Below are 14,680 nucleotides of genomic sequence, written 5' to 3' on the forward strand. Positions count from 1 at the left end.
AAACAAGGACGAAGTGATTCGTGTTTTAGTTCTTTCCTCACGTATATAATGAGGTACGCTCAATTTGACTTTTGCCAATTATCAACTTACCATCCCAAAAGTCAACGGTTCGATCCCTCGTTTGAAACAAACAAGAAAAGAAAATCAAACGAGTTTTTAGAACTCAATTTATGGTGAAACCAAGTTTTGATAGGGCTTCAAACGGAGTGCTAAAAGCTGAAATATCTTGAAAATCAGTCTTATGCATTGGGCATAAAACAAGTGAATGTGTAGCAATAACTATTGCTATCAACCATGACGTTTAAAAAGATTGTACAGAATTATTTTATGGCAGAAGAGAATGATAATTGATCCATCAAGAACAACCTTCTTATGTCACCGATACCAATCATCCTCATTTCTTTCCAGTCATACTCGCAACCACCTACAAATTTGACAATACAGAAATTTACAATGAACATTGTAAGAAAAGTACAAAATTTCCTCCTATCAAAGAAAGGGAAAAACAAGAAATTGTTGGTTTTTTTAGGGTAGATTTATTGATTGTTCCCCACTTAGATACTGGCTGGCATATGTTTTTGGAAAGTGGCAAGGAATCTCACTTACCAGAGGCTGAGAATGATAATAAGTACCAAAGAAACATAAACTTCAAGACATAAGCAAAGAAACTCACGTTTACATTTGGCCCAAATGATCCAACCAAACCACACAATCAGAAAAGAATGAATGTCTAAAACTTGTCAAGATTCCGTACTTACATCACTTAATACAGGCTGAGGAGCTTGCTTAGATGCTTCGTATGAATCCAGAATTGGTCTTACAACGGCAGGAAGGAAAAGACCTACAAGGTTTGTAATATGTAAGAAACCAAAATGTACACATATGTTCCATGTGGTAGCCAATCAAACCGAAAAAGTGCGTAAAAATTGGACTTGATCTCACATATCAGTTTATCATGAAAAATGAAGAAGGTAAGGCGGTAATTCCACCTCTCATTCTCTCTTGCTTCATCAAGATGTTGAAAATGGATATTAATCAATGGAGTTTATTGGTTGTAGGGAAGAAATAAGTCATTTTTCTTTTAGTTCAGTTTTTGGTTATTGTGGTAAGAAACACAAAAAGTCCAAATGTAGTACCTTTTTAAGAAGGATGAACAAAGCTAAGGATACTTATTTGTTGAAGAAAGAAACCTTTGAAACTTTAGGTCAAGGTTGCAGAGATTCATCAAATGCATGTCCACGATTATCAATTTGATTGATTGTTTCCATGCTTGCATTCAAGTTAGAGAAAACCTATGCAGCTTTAACCATGCTATATAAAAATTAAAATTCCAAATACTGGAAGTTTTGGAGTTTGAGCGGTGATGTCATACCTAGTATTTGAAAGTTGAGGTTCCCCTTTGAAGTACAAAAATTTGATTATGTTTTACACTTAGGGAGTGGAAATGCTAGATGAATCAGCGACTTTCACTTTCAACCCGATTCACCGAAGGAAGGTTTCCACATCCTTATAAGGAATATTTCGTTCTCCTCTCTAATCAATCCATCAATGTGGGATCTCACAGTCTACCCTTCTTAGGGGCTAGCATTCTCGCTGACACACCACTCAGCATCGGGCTCTGATACCATTTGTAACCGCCCAAGCCCACCGTTAGCAGATATTGTCCTCTTTGGGCTTTTCTTTTCAGGTTTCCCTCAAGGTTTTCAAAACGCGTATGCTAGAGAGAAGTTTCCACACCCTTATAAGGAATGTTTCATTCTTCTCTCCAATCGATGTTGGATCTAACCGTAAGTGTTCTTTCATATTGCCTTATAGTTCTATTTGTTATTTTCTTGCCGGTGGGGTCCTATCAATTTGCTATTGTGTTTCATTTAACAACCTGTGACTAGTTGGTATAAACATATGCAGGTAAGTGGCTCCAAACTCTGGTAGGTTGCTAATCCTAGGAGTGTTGGGGAGCACAGGGCTAATTGGCTGAAGATGCCCAGTTCTCAGTGATGCTAAATTATCGGTGGAACTTAAATCCAATTCTGGGAACAAATTTCCCGCAATCTATCTTACAAAACATCTCCAAATGGAACAGGACATAGTTTCTCTGTGAAGGATGAACTTATAAAACCTTCTTTCTGAAATTGAAACTGCTAGGAATAGAATAATAACATTGTAAACTTTCCATTAGAATGTTTTCAACTTAGTAAGCACCCTTTTTCCCCACAATTTTCCAACATTTGATCAGCTGAGCAAGAAGCCTCAGAATTATTATGAAATTGATTACCCAATATACAAGCAGTTTTAACTGAAGAAAGACCGCAAGAGTCTAAACTCCATAAAATCTTATCCCTTGCATTGCCACCTATATTAGCAATTATTTCAAACCCTCATTTCAGTGTTGTTTAAAAGTTCCAGATAGTTCACACTTGATGCTAAAGCTAGGTGGAGCATCTAATATTGTTGAGTGATGGGCAACATTTTCTTTTATAACTATAGTTAAATTAGGCAGAGGAAGCACATATGACTAGTTATGGCCAACATAGATATGAGAACCTATTTAGTGAAGACATGTCCCAATTCTTAGGATATTCGTAACGTAATTTGAATTTTATCTGTAAGATTTTGTAGATTCTTAGTATATGAACCATAGTTCGTCTTTAATGGTAAATCCTTAATTTCTCTATTTCATTCTTATACTCTATCGGTTGTACATTTTCAACCGTGCAGTGTTATGATCTTGACACTCTCATGACAAGTCTTAAGGGGAGCTCAAGCCTCATTCATATTTTCACCCGTTTTCGTGGCTTTATCGGACCTTAGGTGAGATTCTCCTTCATCAACTGAACACAACTCGTGCGGAATCTAAGCTTGTTCAACCACATACACTCCTAGTCAACTTGTCTCTACACTAGGCCTAGTCATTTGGCTTGACCTTGCCTCTATTCTACGCCAAGGTCTCTCAAGTGCAACATTGCATCTCAGTGATCATCTTGGTTCCCAACAATGCAACCTATGCATCATGATATCATCCTATGTCTCGGGATAGTTCAGCCATCTTGGCTTGCGTGTACATTTCTATTGAAAAGGTGTGTATGTCTTGGGCTAGCAGCTCACTTCGGTAGCTGGCTCAAGGGTCCAAAACTCCCATCTCGAACATTAATAAGCATTTAAACGAACAAATCCCAACATCTTAACAAATTTACGGTCACTAGAAACACCGAAACAGAATATATATAGGCAAAGCTGAATCCTACAAACAAGGTTGAAATACGAAAATCTATTTAGTCAGATAAAGGAGCTTTCAATCGACATTGTTTTTTCGCATCCGAAACTATATAGAATACCCGAAAAGAAAACATTTAAATATGATCTTCCCAATAGATAGATATAAGCGACAATTTAAAGAAAACATATGGATTCATACCATCGATCAAAAGAAATGAAAAATTGAACGATAATTAGGGCTCTAAAGAGGAAAGAGCAAGTACCAATTCCTCCGATTAGACAAGATGCAACCACTACGGGCTCTTGAACTACGAACATCTTCAGCTTCTCCATGACCGGCATTTTCTTGAAGGTTTCGTCTGATTCGCTTCCTGAACTGAACGTTCGTGGCTTGATTCTTCGAAGTCCAAAGTTTATGAGTGAAAAGATTTGCGATTTTTGGATGGACCGGACCAGCGAGATCTTTTATCATATTTTAGTTATTAATATAATAATAAATAATAATAAAAAATAAACCCAACTACTCAACTCGAAAACAGAGAATTAGGTTGAGTTGTAAACTTTATTTGAGTTGTTCGGATCACTAACCTAACCAACTTAAAATTTAGAATTAATCCATAGGATTTTTCAAGCCCAACTCAATCGAATCCCGTACACCTTTAACCCATCCTATAGATTTGTATTTTATATATTTTTTTAAAATTATATGATATAAAAACTATTAAAACGACGAAAAAAATCTTTATTTTCCCTCCGTTTATATGATGCCTTTAATCATGCCTCAAAGACTACATAATGGATGACGAGATTGTACCACACATATTTAGATTTAGGAAGATTTCACCCTTCATTTTATAATATTATTTTAAAAATTTTAAAATACTATTGACCGGCATAAGAGTTATAAATAATCTATCATGTTATTGTTTTAGTACCAAGATTTTGAATATTAAAATGAAAGTGAGATATTAGGCTAAGTCATGAGATTGTTCCTTTCATCGCTTTGTATTTAGATTTGCATTTTAAAGTCATTCAAGTGAGATTGATCCAAACTCGTGTGGAGTGATTTGAATCAAACATGTTTCATTTTCTTTTGATCTTGATTATCAAGGTAATCCATTCCAAAACTTCCCGTTAATTGATTATTATAATTTGATGGATTCATGAATAGTTTAAATCAAATTTCAAGAGTTTGATAATAAAAAAACGTGCCCGACCATTTATGATACTCGGGTAAGGCATCATGAAAAGCGTAGAATTCAATTATCACTAAACTACGCTCATCCTCAAGGATTGGGAGGCAAGCAAATTCTGTAATGACTTAGCCTTGTTATTTGGAGCCCTTCCAGCCTCTTTTAACAGTTGCTCAAGCCTTCTTCTTTCCTCATCTACCTCTGGATTTGCAGTTCCAAGCATCTCTTCCCTCACTTTAAGGATGTCTTCTAATATCTCAATTGCTTCCTCCACCCTGCATATATAATCAACCAAATTATTTTCAAATTCAATACAAAATCCGAAGTTTAGAACCGAAACAACGTTCATCGATCAAACCGGTATAACGCGATCACTATACTTATAATGTTGCATTACCTCCCCATGGCATCATAAGCAGCAGCAAGATTGCTAGAAACAGCAAGAGTATCAGAATGATACACACCATAGTGCTCCACCAGCACCACCCTGGCCTCTTGAAACACCCTAACCGCCTCCTCAATTTTATAGAGCTGAACACAAGCCAACCCCATCTGGTTCAACACAACTCCAAACAACGCCCCCTTCTTACCCCCTCGCACCCTCCCAATTGCCCTCTCAAACACCCTCCTCGCCTCCCCATACTTCCCCATCACATAAAACATCACCCCCATTTGCGCCTCTATCCCGGCCGCCACCCGCCCCCCGCCGCCTCTCTCCACCACCTTCACCGCCCTCCGCAGTACCCCGAATGCCTCCTCCGCCTCATTCCCCGCTTCGTACACCGCAGCGATCTCCACCAGCCCACTCGACACCTCCTCGTCCGTCGACCCTTCTGGTGGCTTTAGGTAAATCCTCAACGCGTTGTCTGCGTATGATTTCGCTTCCCGGGTCTTGCCGGTGCGGTTGTAGAGCTCGGCGAGACGGATGAAGAGCGAGGCGACGGAGAGATGGGAATCTCCTTTTGTGGAGTTGAAGATTGTGAGGGCTTTTTGGTATGCGAATATGGCTTCGTCGAAACGGCAGAGTGTGGTGTAGATGTCGCCGATGCTTACGTCGATTGCGGCAACCTCTGCGTCGTGACCGTGGGCGATCATGGCCATGCTGGCTAGAACTAGATGCTCTAAAGCAGACTCGGAGTCGCCTAATGCTTCACAAATTAAAGCCATTAGACGGCGGTCGGTTGCTTCTTGTGGGGATGCTGGTGGACTGTGTTGTTTGTGGATGTCTAATGTTTTCTTGCAGTATTTCTTTGCTTCTTCGAATTGCATTGCTTGTACGTGTGCCTCTGCTAAGTACCTATGATAAGTTCCATTGCTGTCTTTTTTAAGGACGGAATTGCTCAAAATTAAGCACGTATCTTTTGATTAATTCAATCCGACCTACAATTTTCTAGTGTTGATAAGTAAGGAACTTTGTGTTGCAGCTACTCATCTATTGCTATCGCTTCTATAACATTCTAAGTCCACCGCTAACAAATATTGTCCACTTTGGCTCATTACGTATTATCGTCAGCCTCACGATTTTAAAGCGCGTTTGCTAGGGAGAGGTTTCCACATCCTTATAAGGAATGCTTTGTTCCCTCTCCAACTGATATGGAATCTCAGAATCCAGCATCCTCGCTGGTACACCGCTTGGTGTCTGGCTCTGATACCATTTGTAACAGCCCAAGTCCACTACTAGCAAATATTGTTCGCTTTGACTCGTTACGTATCACCGTTAGCATTATGGTTTTAAAACACGTCTGCTGGGGAGAGGTTTCCACAGTTTTATAAGGAGTGCTTTGTTCCCCTCTCTAACTGATTTCGGATCTCACAATCCAGCATCCTTGTTGGTACACCACTTGGTGTCTGACTCTGATACCATTTGTAACAGTCCAAGTCTATTACTGGCAAATATTGTTCACTTTGGCTCGTTACGTATCACCGTCAGCCTTATGGTTTTAAATACGTTTGTTGGGGAGAGGTTTCAACACCTTTATAAGAAATGCTTCGTTTCCCTCTCTAACTGATGTAAGATCACGTTTCCATTAGTGTGTATATATATAGTAAGCAAGGTGGTACCTGCAAGTCTCAGCAACTTTAGGGTCAGAGTCAGGTAACGCATGAGTCTGGATCATCAACCCAGCTTCATAACAAGAAATGGACCGATCCAACTGCCCCAACATAGAATAAGTATCCCCAAGCTGCATGTACCCGGAATATTTTGCCAAAGCATGGTCCGGTTCGTTTCTACGTTCCACAACCTCGATGGACCGCTCGAGAACCGGAATGGCCTGGTCGAACTGCCCGAGCCGGCAGTAAATGGCAGCGACCATGTGCAAGCTCATGGGCAGCTCCACGCCGGGACTCGGAAATCTCTCGAACGACTTGGCAGCTCGGAATGCGTAGTCCAAAGCCTTGGTTGGACTCTCGCCCGAAATTATAGTGTCCCGAGCTAGCTTTAGTAGATATGGACCATGGTCCGGGTTGTCGAGCCATCGCGATGTGGTGGTCTTGTGATCGTCGTCTATGGGTGGGACTTGAGTGCGAAGATGGGGTGTTGCCATTTTGATGATACAAATTGGGGAAGTAGGCAATGGAACCATAATAATACCCTATTTATGTGTTCTTTTGGTTTTTTATTTTTTAAAATTAAAAATTGGCTACTTATTATTATTATTATTTTTTTTTGGGTTTAATTTGTATTAATAAATCAAACGTGTGACTTTTGAGATGATAATAGATACCTAGCGGCGTGCTCAAACATAAATGACATTGATTATGAGCTTCCATGACATGTTATAGCGACTGAATTAAAAGAAATTTAGAAAAATAAACAAACCAAGAACATAAAAACGCCAATTTTAGTATTTAGGAACTAAAAACACATAAGGGAGAACTTAAAGATGTCATAAATAAAATTAGAGGGTTGGTTGGGTTGGGTTGGGTTGGTTCGTCGTTTATTTAATTTTGTTTAATAAGAGTAAAATATTAATTTGTAAAATATTTATTTATATTCAAACATTTAATTAAGATTTACCACACAATTTGAATATATATTTTGGGAATTTACCTTCCAAAATAATTAAAAATTATTTTAAAAAATTGTTGGAGAATAAATAATTATAAAAATATTTTTAAAACTAAATAAATATATGTATATATTATTGTATCGTAAGTAAAAATGTATGTCCAAAGCTAACAACAAATTCAGACGGGTTCAAGTCAATCAAATCTAGTTAAACCCTAAACCCATAAAATTTTCTTTTATTTAAACTCAATCCAAATCATAGGGATTGAGTTTGATTGATCGGGTTTTTTGAACACCCTTGAATAAAATCGTAAAAACATTCAAACAAATGAGATAAATGTTAACTAGTTAATTAATATATAGATAAATGAATTACAGATCTAAATATAACCGAGTAGATAATTTCAAAGGACGATATCGTGTCGAGAAAAATGAAAAAGAAGGTAAGGTTGTTGGTGGTAGGCGAAGGTATTAATTGAAGAAGGTTGCGTAGAAGAAACTCTTTCATGATAAGGAAGGAGGAGAAGGTAGGTTTTGTATGAAAAAGAAGAGCAAAAATCATAACGAGTTTTGGAAGTGCAAGCTGGTTTGAGTTTTTATGATACAACATTCTTTGCTTCTTCACCAATTCTTGCTTTTTCGGATTCTCTTTGATTGTTTAGTTTGTTTCTATGAGTGATATGATTTTATTTTTGGGTGGAAAATAATATAATATATTCTTTTAAACATACGAGGGACTTTTGAAGTTCCGAACGGTTCTCGAACATTTCACAACCCTATCAAAGTTTGAAAACGGTTCATCAGGTCATCATACTCTGGATCTACTAGATGGTGTACCTCATCTCTAAGAGACCAAATTTTCTGTTTCGTAAAGGTTCCATTGTCACAATAGTGAACAACCAATATTTTGAGTTGATGCGCGACCTCATCATATCTCATAGGACAATATGTCGTCTCATCTAAACACATTTGTGTAAGGTTGATTAGGAATCCTTCAACAGGAAATACTATACAATTAACGTATAGGTGAGGAAACCTACGTGCCTGCTAACTACTAAGTCTACCCACGTGGTTCATCGCCCCTTCTTAGGGCTAGCTTACAGTACAATGAGCGCCTACACGGGATGTTGGGAATAAACTTAAATGAAAAAGAAAAAGATAGTTTTTAATTTTGTTAATTTTAATAAGGTTTTTGAAATTGAGTCGTAATAAGGAAAAGGCCAAAGAAAAAAAATAGGAGAAAGTGGGTTATGGGATAACCAATTTTAGATTTTAGAAAACCTATCAATTAATTAGTTTTTCATTGCGAGCAAGAGCACAGCAATAGTTAAGTACACTCTAATAGAAAATGGCTTTTCAGAATTTCTTTGTCTCCTTGTCTCTCCCCTTTCGACATCTCCTTCACGGCCTTGTGAATGTTATTTTAACAAGTTAGTTTCAGAGCGAGCGTTTATTTCTACAAATTGATATCGGAGCGGATTGTTATTTACAACCAATTGGTATCAGAGTGAATGTTATTTCAACAAATTGGTATCAGAGCTGATGGCGAACATGATGGGGCAATGTCGCTACCACGATTGACGAAGACGAACTACGAGAATTGGAGCATCCAAATGAAAGCTCTTCTCGGTTCTCAAGACGCATGGGAGGTGGTCGAAGAAGGTTTCGAAGAACTGAAGGATACCACCAATTATACGGCGGCACAAAACAAGGCGCTAAAAGAATTACAATCAAAGGATATGCAGCATTATACATGCTATTCCGGGCTGTTGACGAGTCGGGCTTTGAGAAGATTGCAAGGGAAACTAATTCAAAAGAAGCGTGGGATACTTTAGAAAAAGTGTTCAAAGGAACTGACCGAGTCAAGCAAGTGCGTCTCCAGACTCTGCGTGGCGAGTTGGAGAGCATGAAAATGAAGGAGTCAGAAAATATCTGACTACATTACGGGCATACAAACCGTGGCAAATCAACTAAATCGAAATGAAGAAATGGTACTCGAGACGCGGGTTGTGGAGAAGATTTTGAGGTCGTTAACCAACAACTTCGAGAATGTTGTATGTGCGATAGAAGAGTCAAAGGACCTAGCAAAGTTCACGGTTGATGAGCTCGCCAGTTCTCTCGAGGCACATGAACAATGTAAGAAAAAGAAGGAGGAGACACTCAATCAAGCACTTCAAACCAAAGCATAAAAAAGGATGAAAAGGTACTCTACTCTCAAAATATTCAAGGTAGAGGTTGAGGAAGTCGTGGGAATGGTCGAGGTAGTCAAGGCAACAGTAATGAAGAAATCTATAATGAAAAGAGACTATCGAGCTAAGTAAATTGGCGTGGAAGAGGACACAGTCCAGGAAGAGGCAGCCGATCAAACATTCAGTGTGATAATTGTAAAAAATATGGTCATTATGCAAATGATTGTAACTCCGAAAAATGATTGTGGCAGAATGGGGCACGTTGCGAAAGCTTGTCGAGCTGGAAAAAGGGTGGAAGGAACAACCAACCTAGCCGTGGAAAACGTAACAGATGAAGGTCTTCTCTTGATGGCTCAAGATGAAGAGAACATCTACAACGACACTCTGTGGTACCTCGACTCAGGGGCAATCAACCATATGTGCGGTCACGAGCACCTATTCAAAGAAATTCAAAAGATTGAAGATGGTCATGTGTCATTTGGAGATGCGCAAAGGTGGAGGTCAAAGGTCGAGGTACGATACATTTCTTGCAAAAGGATGGTGTAATGGGGTCAATCTAAGATGTTTATTACGTACCAGACCTCAAGACCAACATATTGAGTATGGGGCAACTCATAGAGAAATGTTACTCGATAGTCCTAAAGGACCGCCTGCTACACCTGAAGGATAAGAAAGGGCGTTTGGTTGCTCGAGTCGAGATAGGAAGAAATCGGATGTACAAATTGAACTTAAGAAGCATACGAGAAAAGTGTTTGCGAGTCGACGTAGAAGACAAGGCATCACTGTGACATCTCCGCTTTGGTCACCTACATCATGGTGGCCTAAAGGAGTTAGCGAAGAAGAATATGGTATATGGGCTACCAAACATGGACTTTGAAGGAAAATTTTGTGAAAAATGCATGCTCCGCAAGAATGCGAGAACCTCAATTCAAAAGAAGGCTGAATTTTGGGCTAAACAACCTCTCAAGTTGATTCATACAGATATATGTGGACCAATTAACCTCGAGTCCTTCAGTGGAAAGAGGTATTTCATTTCCTTTATCGATGATTACTCACGAAAAACTTGGGCTTACTTTCTGAAAGGAAAATCCGAGGCATTCGAGGTGTTCAAAAAGTTCAAAGTAATGGTGGAGAAAGAAATTGGTAGACACGTCAAAGCTGTACGATTTGATAGAGGTGGCGAGTATAGTTCAATGGCTTTCATGGAGTACTGCGAGGAGCAAGGCATAAGTCAATTTCTAACCGCACCCTACACCCCTCAACAAAATGGTGTGTCCGAGAGAAAGAACCGGACCATTCTCGACATGGTTCGTTCAATGCTCAAGAAAAAAAAGATGTCGAAGGAATTTTGGGTAGAAGCCGTGCAATGCGCCATCGACGTACAGAATCGATGTCCACATGTGAAGTTAGATGATCGAACACCACAAGAGGCTTGGAGCAGACAAAAGCCTACAATCTCTCATCTCAAAGTGTTCGGTAGTGTGGCTTATGCTCATGTACCGCATCCACGAAGAATGAAGCTTAAAGACAAAAGCAAAAGGTATATCTTTATTGAATATGATGAGAAGACAAAATGATACAAACTACCTTACCTGTTAGCAAGATGGTGATAGTGAGTCGCGATGTGCGAGTAAATGAAGCAAGCGAATGGGAATGGAACAATTCAATGGAAGTCGATATCGAAGTTGGAGAATTATCAGTCGCTACATTAACAAGTGCACCAACAGACTCAGAAATTTTCGATGATGAAAATGAACCACGACAACCCAAAATGCGAATTTTACGAGATTTGTATGACTCAACAGATGAGGTACATCTTGTATGTCTTCTGGCAGACGCTGAAAATATCATCTTTGAAGAGGTGATGTGCAGTGGATGTGGCAAAATCTTGATAGCGGAGACGAGAAAATCGAAGAAAGATGAACAACCAAATAATAGAGAGCCCAAGCTCGAAGAGAGAGAGCTCCAATGGAAGAAAGAGTATGAAAATGGAAGAAGAAAAGAAAGAGTTAGAAATAAAGGTTGAAAGGTTAGAGAAGAAAATTGGTGAGCTGAGTGAGAGTTTCTCCTATCTCAAACAGGAGAAGGAAGAGAATGATCTGGTAATCTCTGAACTTGTGAAGAAAGTTGAAGAAGATGTGAAGAAAGAGAATGACCTGTTAATGAAGATTGATGCTCTAGTGGACGAGCTAGTGAGAGAGGAGAAAGATATAGAGATGTTGATTCAACAACGAGTACTCGACGTGAACGTGAATCAAGTCCAACAGGAGGCAGTGAACTTACGACACACGATTGAGACACTCACTCATGATAAAGCCGAAATGGATTGGAGGTAGTGAACTTACGACACACGATTGAGACACTCACTCGTGATAAAGCCGAAATGGAGGAAGCAAAATTGGAAGTTGAAAATGTCGTTGTGGACTTGCGAAGGGAATTGTGTAAACTGAACGGAGGTATGACGTCTGAATCGAGTGTGGATGAGAACGGGAGAAATGAGAAGTTGGTATCTCAAATGGGCTGTTCTCGAGAAGCTCCAAATGAAGTCTCATTAGAAAAGGACAATCTCAGTTTGCCGCTCGAGGACAAGGAGAGGAAATTGAAGAAACCACGACTGAGCTCGAGAAAACAAAAGCAGCGCAAGTGGAATCATTGAATAGAGCATTTAAGTTTATGGGGAGTTTTGTTGGGAATAAACTTAAATGAAAAAAAAAAGGGTAGTTTTTAATTTTGTTAATTTTAGTAAGGTTTTTGAAATTGAGTCCTAAGAAGAAAAGACCAAGACAAAAAAAGAAAATAAATAAATAAATTTAGGGCCAATGATGATTTTAGGAGGGTGAGTTATGGGATAGCTAATTTTAGATTTTAGAAGACCTATAAATTAATTCCGTTGTAAAAAGTATAGCAAGAGCAAAGCAAGAGTTAAGTACAGTGTAATAGAAAAAGGGATTTTCAGAATTTCTTTGTCTCCTTGTCTCTCCCCTCTCGACATCTTCTTCACAGCCTCATGAGTGTTATTTTAACAAGTTAGTTTTAGAGCGAGCGTTTATTTCTACAAATTGATATCGGAGCGGATTGTTATTTTCAACAAATTGGTGTCAGAACGAATTTTATTTCAACAGGAGACCCCTGACCATTTCAACACGTGACAGCGACACTTGTCATGAGCTAAACTACATACACTACGAGGTTAAGAAATCACAACCTAGGTTCTTGACCTCTTTCTACAAATAATAGTAACTCCTCAAGTCGCTACGACACGCTATCCTATTTGACCTTGGCAAACTCGACGATACCTGTTCCTAGATGCCTACTGCTTGGTAGGGCAATACTAGGTTTGACCTAGGTCACCAAATAGTACTTTTGAGGTACCAGAGACAATAGGAGGTGGTTGTGCTGTGGTGATACCATTCATGCTACTAGCACCCTCGTAAGCACTCTTTATATTTCTTGGGTGTCGTGGGGGTCTACTAGGATCTTATAGTATCTAGGAAATTTAAACCTCAAACTCCTATTTTTAGGACACTTGGAACTAACACGTCGGGGATAAACTAATTTATGGGACCTTGTGGTGTTGACCACTGATCATCGTTCATAACCCTAAGGTGCTTGGTGTCACAGCCTCCCTGAGGTAAATTAGGTCATGACCCTACACTCAAAGAGAGACTGGGCAACCCTCACATGGCGCCCATCTAGCCACGTAAGGGCCAAGGTAGAATAGTGTCATTAAGTGATCAACGAGGACAGTGCATTGTCCTATACACCAAAAGTGTGCATTAAAGCTAGGTGAGACATAAACTAAGTTGGAGAGAACGAGGGGATATGAGTGTCAAATACAAGCTTGGAGAGGGCTAGGTAGGGCTTCAGGCCATAACCTCAAAAGTTGAAGTTCCACTATGAGTTTTGAAATGTGATTTTAAGTTAACTTCGTCTATATGAAAGATGAAAACTCACCATATTTAGTTCCAATTAGATATTCGATGGACACTCCACATGGTTCTATAATTGCTCGCCAAATTAACGTTTACTCTAAAAAGATTAGAAATGCGACAAAATGTACTATAGGTCTACCACCCCGGGCCATGTTGCCTAAGAAAATTACCCTATGGCACTTATGTGTGTCATAGTGTGGGTGAGCATTGTGAGACGAGCGTCTTAGGTTACTTCCTTTGAAATAGGTGTTTCAAGGATAGTGTCAGATGATACTTATGTGCCGATGTTGCACCCCATCCTATGTGTGAGAGGTCGATATATGTACTCACTATCTAGTAGGATTTTGTAAATGACAGTATTTCTGAACAAGTTCTCAGATAACAACCCTAAGGGTTTTCTTATTGATGATAGTGACGATATGGATAATAGTGACGATATTGATGATAGTGGCGATATTGATGATAGTGACGATATCGACCGTGACCTTGATACAGAGCTGGAGCTTCTAACTATGATGAATGCGCCGCTAATTATGGATACAATGCCGAAAATAAACCAATTTTATATCACCCTTCAATTCGAATTAGCAAAAGCAATGTCTCCTTGCATAATATGGATTCCAAACATTCATAATCTGGATGTGAATGCGTCAAATTACTTATCCCTTGGTCTATTAGTGAACTATCTCTCCAAGGATTGTGAAAGATGTTCCACTAGAGCGTTCACACCTTGATGAGAACCCATATGGATGGATGCTTGGGTTGTCCCAATGAGATGAGCAACAAATGAGTTGGTTTTGATAAACATGATGGAGCAAGCCAAGATGGTCAATCTATCCCGAGATATGGGATGGTCTCACGATGCATGAATTGGTCGATGGGAACCAAGATGGTAATTGAGATGCGATGTTGCACATGAAAAACCTTGGCCTACGGTAGAGACAAGGTCGAGTCGGATGGCTTGGTTTAATGTAAAAGCAAGTTGGTTAGAGTCGTAGACGATTGAACATGCACATACGTATGGCGTGTGTAGTCAAACAAATTTGGATGCTACCTAATCTTAACTCGATTCGCTCTCGCATTCTTGTTATGGAGATAATCTTATCAAGCACTGAAGCATAGATTATAATATCTCATCCT

The 14,680-nt window shown here is 39.2% G+C and overlaps 2 protein-coding genes across 2 annotated transcripts; both read right to left on the bottom strand.

Annotated features, from left to right (window-relative positions):
• LOC111459960 lies at nucleotides 1–3,662 on the bottom strand. Its single transcript, XM_023103027.1, has 3 exons — nucleotides 3,480–3,662; nucleotides 759–841; nucleotides 1–424 (listed from the first exon to the last, which is right to left on the bottom strand). The coding sequence occupies exons 1-3, from the start codon at nucleotides 3,556–3,558 to the stop codon at nucleotides 395–397; spliced, it is 192 nt and encodes a 63-aa protein (XP_022958795.1). The 5' UTR covers nucleotides 3,559–3,662; the 3' UTR covers nucleotides 1–394.
• A 770-nt stretch (nucleotides 3,663–4,432) lies between these two features.
• On the bottom strand, nucleotides 4,433–7,001 carry LOC111460337 (protein KINESIN LIGHT CHAIN-RELATED 1-like). Its single transcript, XM_023103566.1, has 3 exons — nucleotides 6,471–7,001; nucleotides 4,807–5,706; nucleotides 4,433–4,684 (listed from the first exon to the last, which is right to left on the bottom strand). The coding sequence occupies exons 1-3, from the start codon at nucleotides 6,992–6,994 to the stop codon at nucleotides 4,486–4,488; spliced, it is 1,623 nt and encodes a 540-aa protein (XP_022959334.1). The 5' UTR covers nucleotides 6,995–7,001; the 3' UTR covers nucleotides 4,433–4,485.
• Between the last annotated feature and the right edge of the window lie 7,679 nt (nucleotides 7,002–14,680).

The sequence above is a fragment of the Cucurbita moschata genome, unplaced genomic scaffold, assembly GCF_002738365.1.
Source record: "Cucurbita moschata cultivar Rifu unplaced genomic scaffold, Cmos_1.0 Cmo_Scf00023, whole genome shotgun sequence".
Classification (NCBI taxonomy): Eukaryota; Viridiplantae; Streptophyta; class Magnoliopsida; order Cucurbitales; family Cucurbitaceae; genus Cucurbita; species Cucurbita moschata.

Coding starts and splice junctions, on each gene's coding strand:
- LOC111459960 (XM_023103027.1), bottom strand. CDS start 3,558: ATGCCGGTCATGGAGAAGCTGAAGATGTTCGTAGTTCAAGAGCCCGTA. Junction 842..3,479: donor TTGTCTAATCGGAGGAATTG/GTACTTGCTCTT, acceptor CAAACCTTGTAG/GTCTTTTCCTTCCTGCCGTT. Junction 425..758: donor CTCAGCCTGTATTAAGTGAT/GTAAGTACGGAA, acceptor TCAAATTTGTAG/GTGGTTGCGAGTATGACTGG.
- LOC111460337 (XM_023103566.1), bottom strand. CDS start 6,994: ATGGTTCCATTGCCTACTTCCCCAATTTGTATCATCAAAATGGCAACA. Junction 5,707..6,470: donor AAAGTTGCTGAGACTTGCAG/GTACCACCTTGC, acceptor AACTTATCATAG/GTACTTAGCAGAGGCACACG. Junction 4,685..4,806: donor GCTTATGATGCCATGGGGAG/GTAATGCAACAT, acceptor TTATATATGCAG/GGTGGAGGAAGCAATTGAGA.